The sequence below is a fragment of the Mesoplodon mirus genome, assembly GCF_964341445.2.
Source record: "Mesoplodon mirus genome assembly, chromosome: 14".
NCBI classification, from domain to species: Eukaryota; Metazoa; Chordata; class Mammalia; order Artiodactyla; family Ziphiidae; genus Mesoplodon; species Mesoplodon mirus.
Genome location: NC_138990.1, coordinates 87,262,125 through 87,275,628, shown reverse-complemented (window position 1 = coordinate 87,275,628; position 13,504 = coordinate 87,262,125). Strand labels below are relative to the sequence as shown.

At 38.2% G+C, this 13,504-nt stretch overlaps 1 protein-coding gene across 10 annotated transcripts in view; it reads right to left on the bottom strand.

The window, feature by feature from the left end:
* Nucleotides 1-13,504, bottom strand: part of ALMS1 (ALMS1 centrosome and basal body associated protein) — a 249,532-nt gene that overhangs the window by 77,787 nt on the left and 158,241 nt on the right. For all 10 annotated transcript variants that reach the window (XR_014295936.1, XR_014295937.1, XM_082642966.1 and 7 more), the window contains one exon: nucleotides 1,688-1,858. Coding sequence is in view for 8 of the 10 variants with exons in the window: in XM_082642966.1 (XP_082499092.1) it covers nucleotides 1,688-1,858 (171 nt within the window). In the remaining 2 variants the exon portion in view is untranslated. The remainder of the gene's footprint in view (nucleotides 1-1,687; nucleotides 1,859-13,504) is intronic.

The window sequence follows — 13,504 nt, the reverse complement described above, 5'->3', positions numbered from 1 at the left end:
TACCAAATGCAAACTAGAGGGGAGTTATATTTGGTAAGTTCATTGTGCAGACTTCTGATGGAGTTCCCTTAGTCTATCACTTTGTTCCCTGCCAATTTTTCCATATCCACCTCCTTCTCAATTGTCGGACAGTGGGATCACAGGGTTATCTATATGTACCAAATTGCCACTAGTACATAGCTAGTATATGAGAGTTTTCATTTATGAACTACATTTTGCAAAAATATTTGCCTTTCTATTTACATGGCAGCCTCAATGTTAACTGGCAGATGTGCTTCTTTTATCTTATTTCAAAAGACTTCAAAATGCTTTTCAGTGCAACAAAAAGTTATGTGGAAGAATAAATGTGTGCACTTTAGCAAGCAGTCTTTCATTCGGTTTCCTCATAAAAGCATTAACATCACATGAAGCCATTAACACTATGCCAAAACCGGAACATAGAGCCAGCCTATGTTTGAATACTGCCCCAGGATCAGTAGGTCCTACTTGGCTAATAGCTATGCACAGGAATAAAAAACTGTAAATGCAACAAAGCAACACACGCAAGTATACATGTAGAATTTTCAGTGGCTCCTGGAATTTTCATTTAATAAATACTATTGTGCATCAGTTAAAGAAGCACAATGTCAGGGATGCAAAGGAAAAAAATCATGCAGATTCCTAAAGATTAAAAGCTTTTATAAAACAGTGGGACCTGTATCTGGGGGCAAGGATGAAAACTCAAATACCCACAGTCACCAGACTGACAAGGTAGATGTATGAAGTGGATTGAGTCCGAGACTCGTGGGGACTGAAGCCAACAGGAGAATGTATGTCCTCTCTGCAGAGGACAAGCATGCCTCAGGGTCAACTGATAACTGCCATGGAGGAATACAAGTTGAGTGCAACTACATATGCTGACTTCTCAAGGGAAGCCCAAAATCTTATTTTTAGATCTTGGCAGCAAAATTTAAAAAAATTTAAAACACCATGTGAGCCATACACTTTCCTGCAGAATCCAACCTATGAGACATTAGTTTGTACCATCTGACAGATAAATTCATGAGGCATTTTAATCAAGATTTTCTACGAATTTTAGTCTTTAAAACATACTTAAATGGATATTATTTCATTTCAAAAGTTGTAATATATTTCCCATAGTGAAAATAAAGTCTACAGTTTTAAAAAATCTAAAGCATTTAAAAAGATTTTATATTTTACTTCTTGTACATATCCAATAAAACAGCTAGGAGAAAAGTTTCCATTAACAAAGCAGAAAAAAAAAAGAAAGCCTGGAGAATACTCTCATTTAAGATGAACAGGAAAAAAAAACGACACAGAGGGCTTCCCTGGTGGCGCAGTGGTTGAGAATCTGCCTGCCAATGCAGGGGACACGGGTTTGAGCTCTGGTCTGGGAAGATCCCACATGCCCCAGAGCAACTGGGCCTGTGAGCCACAAATACTGAGCCTGCGCGTCTGGAGCCTGTGCTCCGCAACAAGAGAGGCCGCGATAATGAGAGGCCCACGCACCACGATGAAGACTGGCCCCCGCTCGCCACAACTAGAGAAAGCCCTCGCACAGAAACGAAGACCCAACACAGCCATAAATAAATAAATAAATAAATAAATAAATAAATAAATAAATAAAGCAGTTCCTTTAAAAAAAAAAAAAAAAAAGCCACAGAATACACAAAGCCAATCCAGTCACCTGCATTATCTTTCTGAAAGGGTTTTTTCCCCATTGACAAGGATGCCTTAGGTACCACCCTCTTACTGTAGATCCCCTCTTTATGTTTAATGTTAACAGTGTCTGCCAGGTCATCATTCCTTGTGCCTAGCACCTGAGCCGGGAAGTCTGGAGCAATGGCATCATTGGATCCTACAGAAAAATGGAAAAGTAGTACAGTTAACACAAGTACAGATTGAAGAAAGACAAAAAATTTACCTCTTAAACCACTTCTATAAAAAAGGCACTACCATGGGAGTGTTACAGGGTAATCAGAAGGAGACATCAGTCAAACTGAAGCTGTCAGAAATGTACAATATTGCAACAATATACTGGAGTAGCAAATGACATAAGAGGAGACATATAAATTAGAAGGGAGACAATTTCTGGCTCAGGAACGGTTTCAGGAGGAGAAAATAGTTTGTACCTTAGAAAATAAGTAGGCTTTTTGAAATATGGAGAGGAAGAAACAAAGGCATTTTAGGTAGAGGTTACAGCATTAGCAAAGACCAGGAAGCAGGAAAACAGATTAAACAAAAAAATCAGATACTTTTGTGGTCAGACTGTATTATGGACTGCATTAAAGACAGTGGTGGGAGATATTAAAAATTGTTTGGGGGCTTCGCTGGTGGCGCAGTGGTTGAGAGTCCGCCTGGCGATGCAGGGGACACAGGTTCGTGCCCCGGTCCAGGAAGATCCCACATGCCATGGAGCGGCTGGGCCCGTGAGCCATGGCCGCTGAGCCTGCACGTCCGGAGCCTGTGCTCCGCAATGGGAGAGGCCACAACGGTGAGAGGCCCGCATACCGCAAAAAAAAAAAAAAATTGTTTGGGACAAAATTCAGCAGGGCATGGAATCCCAAGCTAAAGGGGTAAAGAGTGTAAATCTTACTGTACATGAAATGCAACATCATTAAGGATTTTTTAATAAAGGGAACTGCAATCAGTTACATTTTAGGAAGCTTAATCTGACAATAATACGAAAGACAAAACATTGTAAGGAAAATTTTATGTGATAAAGTAATACAAGATTTGAAAGTAACTTTATTTTCTTTAAAATATATTTCAATATTCTTAAATCCACTAATATAGGAACTGATAAGAGAAGTTTATCCATGTCACATCTAAGAGGCAAAAGAACATCTCTGGATGTACAAGAGTTTATAGTAACTATAGAATTATCTTCTACAAAGATGCTTTTCTTTCTTAACTGGTACTCCATACTTCATGAATTTTCTAAGCACCTAAAATGTGCATGGCAATAAAAGCTGGGTAAGTATCAGTTCATTTGTACAGCATAAATATAAATAAGTCATGAGTTATATTTCAGGACAGATTGCAAGGATCCTATTAAGCCTTCTGGGTCATATGTACACTCAGCTTTTCTTTGCTTCCGTGGCATCACGTTCTTTTATTTGCTCCCTACCTCTCTGGTAAATCCTTAGTGTCCTTTCCTCCACCAAATCTCTCAATGCTGGAGTTCCTCAAGGGGTCAGAACTGGGTTCTCTTCTCTTTTTGGATGAACTCATTGATCATCAATGTATGGAACACTACATGTGGATGACCAACAAATATATATCTCTAGCTGGAACCTGTTTTCTGAGCTTCAGATTCTAGCATTCAGGACACAGCTAGCCTCTAAAGCATTTGGAGGAAAAATCAGAAAAAGATGTCCCTTCCTCATAAAAAAATTTGTTTTATATATTATGATACAACACAAACAACTATACGTGAGAGTCTCTTCACCACCTCCCTTTATTCTCCAAGAGAGGTGATTATGTCAGGTTCAGAGTTAGGTAAGGAAGAATAATTAAGTTCCTGAGAGCAGTGAATGGATGTACAAGAGAATCAACCTCCTTGGAGCTGAGAGGCAGTTGAAAGAGAGTGTAGCCACACATATGTGTATATGCTATTGAATGTATGTGTAGTTATTTTCCTGCATCTGTGCAGAGCTGCAGAATATGTGAAGATTTACGTTTCGGGCAGGAAGAGAGTTAACATTATTGCTCCAGAACTCTAACAGGAGATTTGGAATCTTCACACCTGGATGTTTTCATAAAAAATGGCATATGTTTATGATGTGAACAGAGCCACCTTCTAGATAGTGCCCTTGCATACAAATTCAACTGTAAACCGACTTTGTTTACATTCAACTGCAGGTTTAACATCTCTTCATGGATGTGGAACAGAAATCTCATTTTTAACATGTCCAAAGCAGATATTTTGACCATCTTCTCCAAATCTGCTTCTTCCTCAGGCTTCTCCATTTCAGTAAATAGCACCTTTATTTACCCAGTTGCTTATTCTAGAAAACTAGAAATCTTTTTTTTTTCACTTCCTTCTCCCTTACTCTCCATATTTTACTACCAAGTCCAGGAAGAACTATTTCCTAAAAATAAGTTGAATGTGTCTACTTTTCTCCATCTCTGTCATCATCACTCTAATCCTAGGTGCTACCATCTCTGACACTAATTACTGCAACAGCCTTCAGCTAACTGGTATCCTCACTTCTACTTCTTGACCCTCCCTGCACCTGGGCTCCCTGCCTTTCCATCCACAAGCTATTCTCTATATAGCAGCCTGAAAAAAATTTACAAATGTAAATCAAACCACAGTTGCCTACTAGAAGGAAGTTCAAATGCCTTAATATGGTTTACACAACCCTGGATCATCTTGAACCTACCTATCTTTAACCATGTATAGCCACAGCTCTGCTCTACCCACACTGCCTTCTTCTCACTTGTCAAATGCATCAAACTTTCCTGTTTCTGGAGCTCCTCCCATTCTGCTCCCTTCCGCCAGAACACTCTCACTCCCCACTCTCTGCTTGCCTAACTTATCTATATCCTCTAGATCTCAGCTCAAAAGTTTCTTCTTTGGAAAGGCCTTCATAGGCTCCTAAAACTAAACTGGATCCTTTTACTCTCTTAAAACTCTTCTTTATTTTCCTAACTCATCATTTGTAATTATGTACTTATTTGTATCTATTTGTTAATATGTGTCTCCCCACTTGAACATGATCATAGGGGGCATGTTTATTTTGCACAGCCGTATAAATGTAGCACCTAGCATAGTATCTGCCAGAAACACAGTAAGAACTTTAATACTTTTTTGGTTGAAGAAAAGATGAACATAAGCTGAAAGTTTCTGTGACCTTAAAAAAAAAATAACCTGGTCATTGCAGAAAATTCAGAAAAGTAAGCAGAAAACAAACAAACCAAAAAACTCGACCATACTTTGGTTATAGATCCTTCTAAATGAATATATAGTGGGATCAAAATGTATATAGTTTCAATATCTTTTTTTCACACTCAAATAGAGATATATTTTATTTAAATGGAATTTAAAGTCAGCATATAAAATGAAAAAACATGCAGGGTCAAAATCATCCTTGAAGGTTGAAATTGATATCTTGTCTGCTCAATAAATCCATCAGAGCCCACTTTTTCCCCCTGGCTTGTAACAAATCACTGTGCCTGCATCTAAGCACCTGATGAAGTACCTGACTTGTGTTTAGAGACCACATTGTACTAAAAACACTTAAACTCTAGAATCATACTCATGGAAGCAAGTTAAAAGATGCTTAAACTATAAAAGTCAAATGTGGACACTGAACTTCGAGAACTGAGGTTTCCCACCTCTCATTTCAAACTCTCTCATGATAATATGCTGATAAGAGTGTGGAGGAAAAAAAAAAAGAGTGTGGAGGGTACAACACACTTGTACTTTTAAGATTCATTCTCCTCTTCTCTTTCTGTTAAATACATGTAATTGAACTTGTTTAAATGTATGTGTGACATAATGCCAATGTATGCCAAAATTACTTATCATAGTTAAAGATATTTCATCGTAATCCATTCATCTGACTTATTTATGCTATCTTAAAGTTTCTTGTTTCCTGTTTTTTTTTTTTTGGCTGCGTTGGGTCTTTGTTGCTATGTGTGGGTTTTCTCTAGTTGCGGCAAGCAGGGGCTACTCTTCCTTGTGGTGCGCGGGCTTCTCATTGCAGTGGCATCTCTTGTTGCGGAGCATGGGCTCTAGGCTCGCAGGCTTCAGTAGTCGTGGCATGCGGGCTCAGTAGTTGTGGTGCATGGACTTAGCTGCTCCACGGCATGTGGGATCTTCCTGGACCAGGGCTTGAACCTGTGTCCCCTGCGATGGCAGGCAGATTCTTAACCACTGCACCACCATGGAAGCCCCTCTTGTTTCCTGTTCTTGTTCTATGTTATTTTGCTAATTTTATATACTCAACAATAATTTGGAAGACAGATATCTAGTTTTAAAATTCTTTTTGAGTTTTTTTTTGGTAGCTTTTTTCCATTGTGGTAAAATATACATAAAATTTACCATTTTAAACATTTTTAAGTATAGAAGTTCAGGCATTAAGTATATTCACATTGTTGTGCAACCATCACACCATCCATCTCCAGAATTAACTCATTTTCCCAAATGGAAACTCTGTACCTACTAAACAATAACTCGCTTTCCCTCCTCCTCCAAACCTTTTGTGACTGGCTTGTATTACTTAGCACAATGCCTTCAAAGTCCATCCACAGTGTAGCATGTGTCAGAAATTCACTTTTTTTTTTTTTTTTTTTTTTTTGCGTTACAAGGGCCTCTCACTGTTGTGGCCTCTCCCGCTGCGGAGCACAGGCTCCGGACGCGCAGGCCCAGCAGCCATGGCTCACGGGCCCAGCCGCTCCACGGCACATGGGATCTTCCCGGACTGGGGCATGAATCCGTGTCCCCTGCATCGGCAGGCGGACTCTCAACCACTGCGCCACCAGAGAAGCCCCAAAAATTCACTCCTTTTTAAGGCTGAATATTCTACTGTATGTATGTATCACATTGTATTGATCCATCCATCAGTTGATAGACATCTGGATTGTTCTCACCCTTTGGCTATTGTTAATAATGCTGCTATGAACCTGGCTGTTCAAAATCTGTTCAAATCCCTGCTTTCAATTCTTTTGGGTATATACTTAGAAGCAGAATTGCTAGATCATATAGTAATTCTATGCTTAATTTTTTGATGAACCACTACACTGTTTTCCACAGTGGCTATACCATTTTACATTCCCATCAGCAATACACAAGAGTTCCAATTTCACCATATCCCTGCCAACCCGTGCTCTTTTTTATTTCATAAAAGCCATCCTAATGGGTATGAAGTGGTATCTCTTTATAGTTTTTATTTGCATTTCCTTCATGACTAATGATGTAAAACATCTTTTCACGTTCTTTTTGGCCATCTGTATCTTTCCTGGAGAAATGTCTCTTCAGATTCTGTACTCATTTAAAAATTAGATTGCTTTTTGCTGTTGTTGAACTGTAAGACTTCTTCATATATTATGGATAGTCATCTCTCATCAGATATACGAATTGCAAATGTTTTTCCCAATTCCGTGAGCAACCTTTTTACTATGTTGATAGTGTTTTTTTTGGTGCACACAAGTTTTAAATTTTAATCAAGTCCCATTTATTTTTTATGAACACTTCTTTAACCTATCTGATCACCAAGTCATGAATAAAATGACACCTCTTTAGTCAAAAAGACAAAAAATACAATTGTTTTTTCTTTTCATGCCTTTCATTCCAAAATTAACTTTTGGCCTTTTTTTTTCCACCTTGTAACTAAATTTTCTATTTAGATGAGTGTTGTGTTAAACTGACTTCAAAGTTCACCACTGATCACTTTCAGCATTGCTTCATTTCTCTGTAATGAATTCTTCATTTTGATTCATCTCTTCAGCTGGGTGAGTCTTCAAGTGAATTTTTCAAGAAGGTACAGAGGTTGAATATACTTTCTAGCTGCTGTGTACTTGTGAAAATGTCTCTTCATTGTCACATTGCTTAATGAAAATGCACTGGGTCCATAAATCCTTGAATTTTCCCATAAATACAGATTTGGTTCCATTATTTTTACATTTATTATTTTAAATAAGCCTGATAGAATAAATTTTGTTCTCTTAACTTTTTTTTAAATTGTGTATTTATGGGATTTTTTTCTTTTTATTTTGACTCAAAAATCTTTTTCTGATATGTATCTCAGTCTCTGATTTTTCCCTGAATTTTTATGACAACTTTCAATCTGCATACAGTGTTCCCCTTTTCAGGAGAGGGATGTTTTAGTCAATTAAGTGTTTGAATATTACCTTCTTCCTCAGCTACAGATATAGTTCTTGGTTTGGTTTACTTAGCTATGTTTCTTATGTCTCTCATCATCTTTCACAGCATTTTCATTTTCTTCTTTTTCCTCTGTAATTTTGCAGACTCTCAGATTTGTCCTCATCACTAATTTAACTTCCTTTATGTTAATTCCACCCTTTCTTGCCTGAAAAATGTATTTTAAATCTGTTACCAAATCTTTACAGTTTTAGGCAGTCTTTTCCTTCATATGTTCATTCCTGCCCCCCCAATTTTTTTCAAAATTGAGACAAAACATAAAATTCACCAATTAAAGTAATTGTACAATTCACTAGTTCTTAGTATTTTCACAACCAATATTGCTATCTAATTCCAGAACATTTCTGTCATGCTCCCACAAAGAAATCTTGTATATGTTAGCTGTTACTCCCTATTTTCCCCTCCCCAACATCTCCTGGCATCCACTAATCTACCTTCTGTCTGTATGGATTTGCTTATTCTGGACATTTCATATACATGGAATTATACAATATATGACCTTTTGCTGGCTTGAAATATTTCTCCCTTTAATAGTGTCAGTTTTTTGGACTTCCCCAGTGGTACAGTGGTTAAGAATCCACCTGCCAATGCAGGGGACACGGGTTCGAGCCCTGGTCTGGGAAGATCCCACATGCGGCGGAGCAACTAAGCCCGTGCGCCAAAACTACAGAACCTGCGCTCTAGAGCCCAAGAGCCACAACTACTGAAGCCCATGCACTTAGAGCCTGTGCTCCTCAACAAGAGAAGCCACCACAACGAGAAGCCCGTGCACCACAACTAAGAGTAGCCCCTGCTCGCCACAACTAGAGAAAGCCCGCCCCGCGCACAGCAACGAAAACCCAACGCAGTCAAAAATAAAACTATAAATAAATAAATTTATTTTAAAAAATAGTGTCAGGTTTTTTCATTTTAATTCTGTTAGTTTTTCTTTATGTATTTGGGACTTGCTTGTACTGCATTTGTCTTTTTAAGTCATATAGGAGAAAAACTGAATTACAAACAAAAATACATTTATACTGTCTTTTGTATTTACTTATGTAGTTACCTTTAGTACTTTTTTCGTGTGGTTTTAAGTTACTGTCTGGTGTCCACCATTTCACCTTGAAAAGAATCTCTTTAGTATTTTCTGTGGTTCAGTTTGCTAGCAGTGGAGTCTTTCAACTGTTGTTTATCTGAGAATGTCTTAATCTCTCCTTCATTTTTGAAGGGTAGTTTTGCTAGGTACAGAATACTTGGTAGGCAGGTGTCTTTCCTCAGCTCTTTGCATATGTCATTGCAATGCCTTCTGGCCTTTATGGTTTCTGATGAAAAATCAGCAATTAGTCTTATTGAAGATTCTTTGTACATGATAACTCTGCTCTTGCTGCTTTAACACTGTCTTTGTCATTTGATGGTTTATGATGTATCTAGATGTGGATCTCTTTGACTGTATCATGCTTGGACTTCCTTGAGCTTTTGGGATGTGCAGATTAACAGCAGTCATCAAATTTGTGAAATTTTAGGCCATTATTTCTCCAAATACTCCTTCAGTCTCTTTTTCTGTCTCTTCATCTGGAACTCCCATTATGTGTATAATAGGATGCTTGAAGGTGTCCCATAGGACTCTGAGATTCTGTTAATTTCTCTTCATTCTTTTTTCTTTCTGTTTCTCACACTGGATAATCTCAATTGGCCTATCTTCAAGTTCACTGATTCATTCTTCTGCCTGTTCAAATCTGATACTGAGCTTTCTCCAGTCAATTTTTTATTTCAGTTATTGTACTTTTCAACTACAGATCTTCTATTTGGTTCTTTTTTGTAATTTCTCTTTATTGATATTCTCTATTTGGTAAGACACTGTTCTTATACTTCTTTAGACATCGTGTCATTTAGTTCTTTGAACATATTTTAAATAGCTATTTTAAAGTCTTCATTTAGTAAGTCCAATGTCTGAGATTCCTCACAGACAGTTTCTAAACTGCTATTTATCTTTTGTATGGACCATATATATATATTTTTTATTTTGAATTTCCATATCTTGTAACTTTTTGTTGAAAACTGGACATCTTAAAAAAAATAATGTGACAACCCTGGAAATCAGAGTCTACTACCTCCCTAGGGTTTCCTGCTGTTGCTTTATGCTGTTTTTTTAAAGTAACTTTTCTGAACAAATTATATAAAGTCTACGGAAGCTGCCACTCAACTAGCTTAGTGGTCAGCTAACACCTAGATGGAGATATCCTTAAACATCTAGAAACAACAAATCTCCCAGTCTTTGCCGAGGGACTACATGCACATAGCCGTCAACGCTGAGGGCAGGGAGTTATCAATTCTGCCTTAGCCTTCTTTTTCTTCTTGCCCAGAGCCTCAAGGGCAGCCAAAGTAAAGGGTAGGTCCCTCTCAGGTCTTTCCTCAGCATGCACTCAGGCCTGTGCACATCTGTGGTCTTCTAGAGTCCTAGGAATATGTTAATGCTTTTCAAAATATCTATGGACATCTCATCCTCAGTTTTTCCGTTAAAGCTTTTGGTTAGTCTATCGTTTGTCTCAAGTGTTATCCACTGCCTCATGCATTGTGACATTAAAACACTTGCCTGGGGACTTCCCTGGTGGTCCAGGGGGTAAGACTCCGAGCTCCCAATGCAGGGGGCCCGGGATCAATCCCTGGTCAGGGAACTAGGTCCTGCAACTAAGGAGTCCACATGCCGCAATGAAGATCCTGAGTGGTGCAACTAAGACCCGGCGCAGCCAAAATAAATAAATAAAATAAATAAATATTTAAGAAACTAAAATAAAACACTTGCCTGTAAGTGTTTTTTGACAAACACCTCACACATAGACACAGAGGCTCATACACACTGGATAGCTCTGAGTAAGGTCAAATAAAGATAAGCCTTTTAAGTGGAGTCTTCCAGAGAGCCATCAGACAGGTCAAATACTGACAATTCTTTGGGAATGAAATTTTGAAAGAGGTCCAGCTCTGTTCTGCTCCCTCCAGTCCTGGGAATGAAGGCTGATATTTTTCAAGGTTATCACTGAGCTGAGTGTGGCAATGAGAATAGGGCAAGTTAAAATGCCACAAGCCTACTATTCTTATCAAGGTTCAGCCATTTTTCTTGAATAAATGCTTACCACAAAAGCTACAAGCCTTTAGCTAATTTCCAGAGTTTTGGAAAAGTTTTCCATAAAGTTTTGCCAAAATTCTGTTGCTTTTATTACAGGGCAAAATTTTGGAGGTCTTTACTCTACCATTTTTTTCTGCTATTAACTCCTCACTTTGTTTTTAAAATCCCAGCCAGTTCTCTCCCCATGGCTTTTTGCTCCTGTTGACAGTAAGTATTAGTACATAAAGTATTTAAATGTCTTTAAATGAATATAAAAATAACATCTAAATTACATATTGGTATGAGGTATAAAATGGCTTAAAAAAAAAGACATAGTACCTAACTTCACAGAACTTACCGTCAGATATAAATGAAATCCTGTTACTACTTAAGAGTGTTACTTGGGGCTTCCCTGGTGGCACAGTGGTTGAGAGTCCGCCTGCTGATGCAGGAGACACGGGTTCGTGCCCCGGTCTGGGAAGACCCCACATGCCACGGAGCGGCTAGGCCCGTGAGCCATGGCCACTGAGCCTGTGCGTCCGGAGCCTGTGCTCCACAACGAGAGAGGCCACAACAGTGAGAGGCCCGCATACCGCAAAAAAAAAAAAAAAAAAAAAGAGTGTTACTTGTCCTAATGAGTAAATCTCTAACATCTATCTCTTTCTTTGCAAGATTACCTTTGCCTTGCATTTTTGTTTTGTTTTTAATTTATTTATTTTTATTTTTGGCTGTGTAGGGTCTTCGGTGCTGTGCATGGGCTTTCTCTAGTTGTGGCAAGTGGGGGCTACTCTTTGTTGCAGTGCGCGGGCTTCTCATTGCAGTGGCTTCTCTTGTTGCGAAGCACGGGCTCTAGGCGTGCAGGCTTCAGTAGTTGTGGCACATGGCTCAGTAGTTGTGGCTCACAGGCTCTAAAGCACAGGCTCAGTAATTGTGGCACGCGGACTTAGTTGCTCTGTGGCATGTGGGAACTTCCCGGACCAGGGCTGGAACCCATGTCCTCTGTATTGGCAGGCGGATTCTTAACCACTGTACCACCAGGGAAGTCCCTTTGTTTTTGTTTTTAAAAGAATTTTATGAGTTCAATTGTTTACTCATTCTCAACTGAAGAGAAATTATTTGGTCCAAATATTTGCAATGGTTTATGACTTGCCCTTGGCCCCAAACTCTAGTTGGATCTTTCTAATATCTATAGAATCACAACATACTAACAGACAATATCTATCAGAACAATTCCTAGGCTTTCATCTAGAACGGCTCTACTGGTCTAAGAAACTATTATCTTCTACTGTCAACTCCCTCACTCTCAGAATAGATGCAGAACATGAAAAATGACAACCTCAAGTGTATATAGCTAACAGATCTCTTCTTGTCTAATTGATGCATTCAGTACTTTATTTATAGGGACAGTATTTCTCAGGATACAATGTACCATCCCTGAGTCATTTTCTCTTCCTACTACTGTCTAAGTTTTCTCAAAGTTAATGTCTCCAAAGGGAAGAGTTAGGATGTAAATGAATAGAAGTACACAGGAGGCCTCAAAAAATATTGGAACACCTGATTAGACTTCTATTAGTACATGCTGTCTTCTGAACTAGGCGGCTGAAAGTGAGACTGAGATAAAAGATTTTCCTACCTACAATCAATTAAGTAAGCTTGTGTAGCCATTAAGTGTGTTTTTAAAATCATAGCCATGCAGGTAGTGAAAATTTCTTCCAGTTCCTGGTTACAGGCTTAATAAGCAATCCTAACATATGAGCATTTTGTGGTTCTTTTTTTCAGTGGCATCACAGTGGGAAATCAGGAGCAATTATACCAGGGCCTTTAACTCAGTTACTATTAGATACTAGTTGGGTCCTCTTAAAATTAACAGAAAATCTGCGTTAAGACCGGGGACAACTTCTTTCTTTTTAATTTCTACACCTATAAAGATATCTTATGACAAATCATGAACAATTTATATCTAAACTGAACCGAGTCAACGCCTGTGGACCAATCAATATGTTATCCCAACAATCAAAACCCCACACCATACCAACTCAGTATCCTTATCTCATAATTTTCCACAGAAAATATTTATTCAGTTCCTCTATGGGATGCTATTCATTTTCTAAATCTGCAGTTCTATTGTGGTGATCTCACGGGGATGCTGTGGGATATTTTAAAATTCTAGGGAAACAGTGATATTTAATATCTGGTGTACAGGACAAAAACTAATAGCTAAAGATAGTTTAAAGTTCCAACATTAGATACTGCTACATTCCTTTCAATGCTGCTGTCTGTATCTCTGCAGAGTTGGATTTTTGACAGTTTCTATAACAAAAGCAATAAATGAGGGTGGTTGTGTCCAATTTCATCTCAAGGTTTGAGAAACTGTGCCCTAATAGCCAAACATATCTCATTAGCAAGTAATTATGCATATTTATGAACAAAGTAAAATGTTTTCTTTCAAACACAAAACCAAAAATATTTTGTTTATTAAGTTGTAAGATCAAAACGGTAAATATTTTTATGTTCTAATAACATAATAGCTT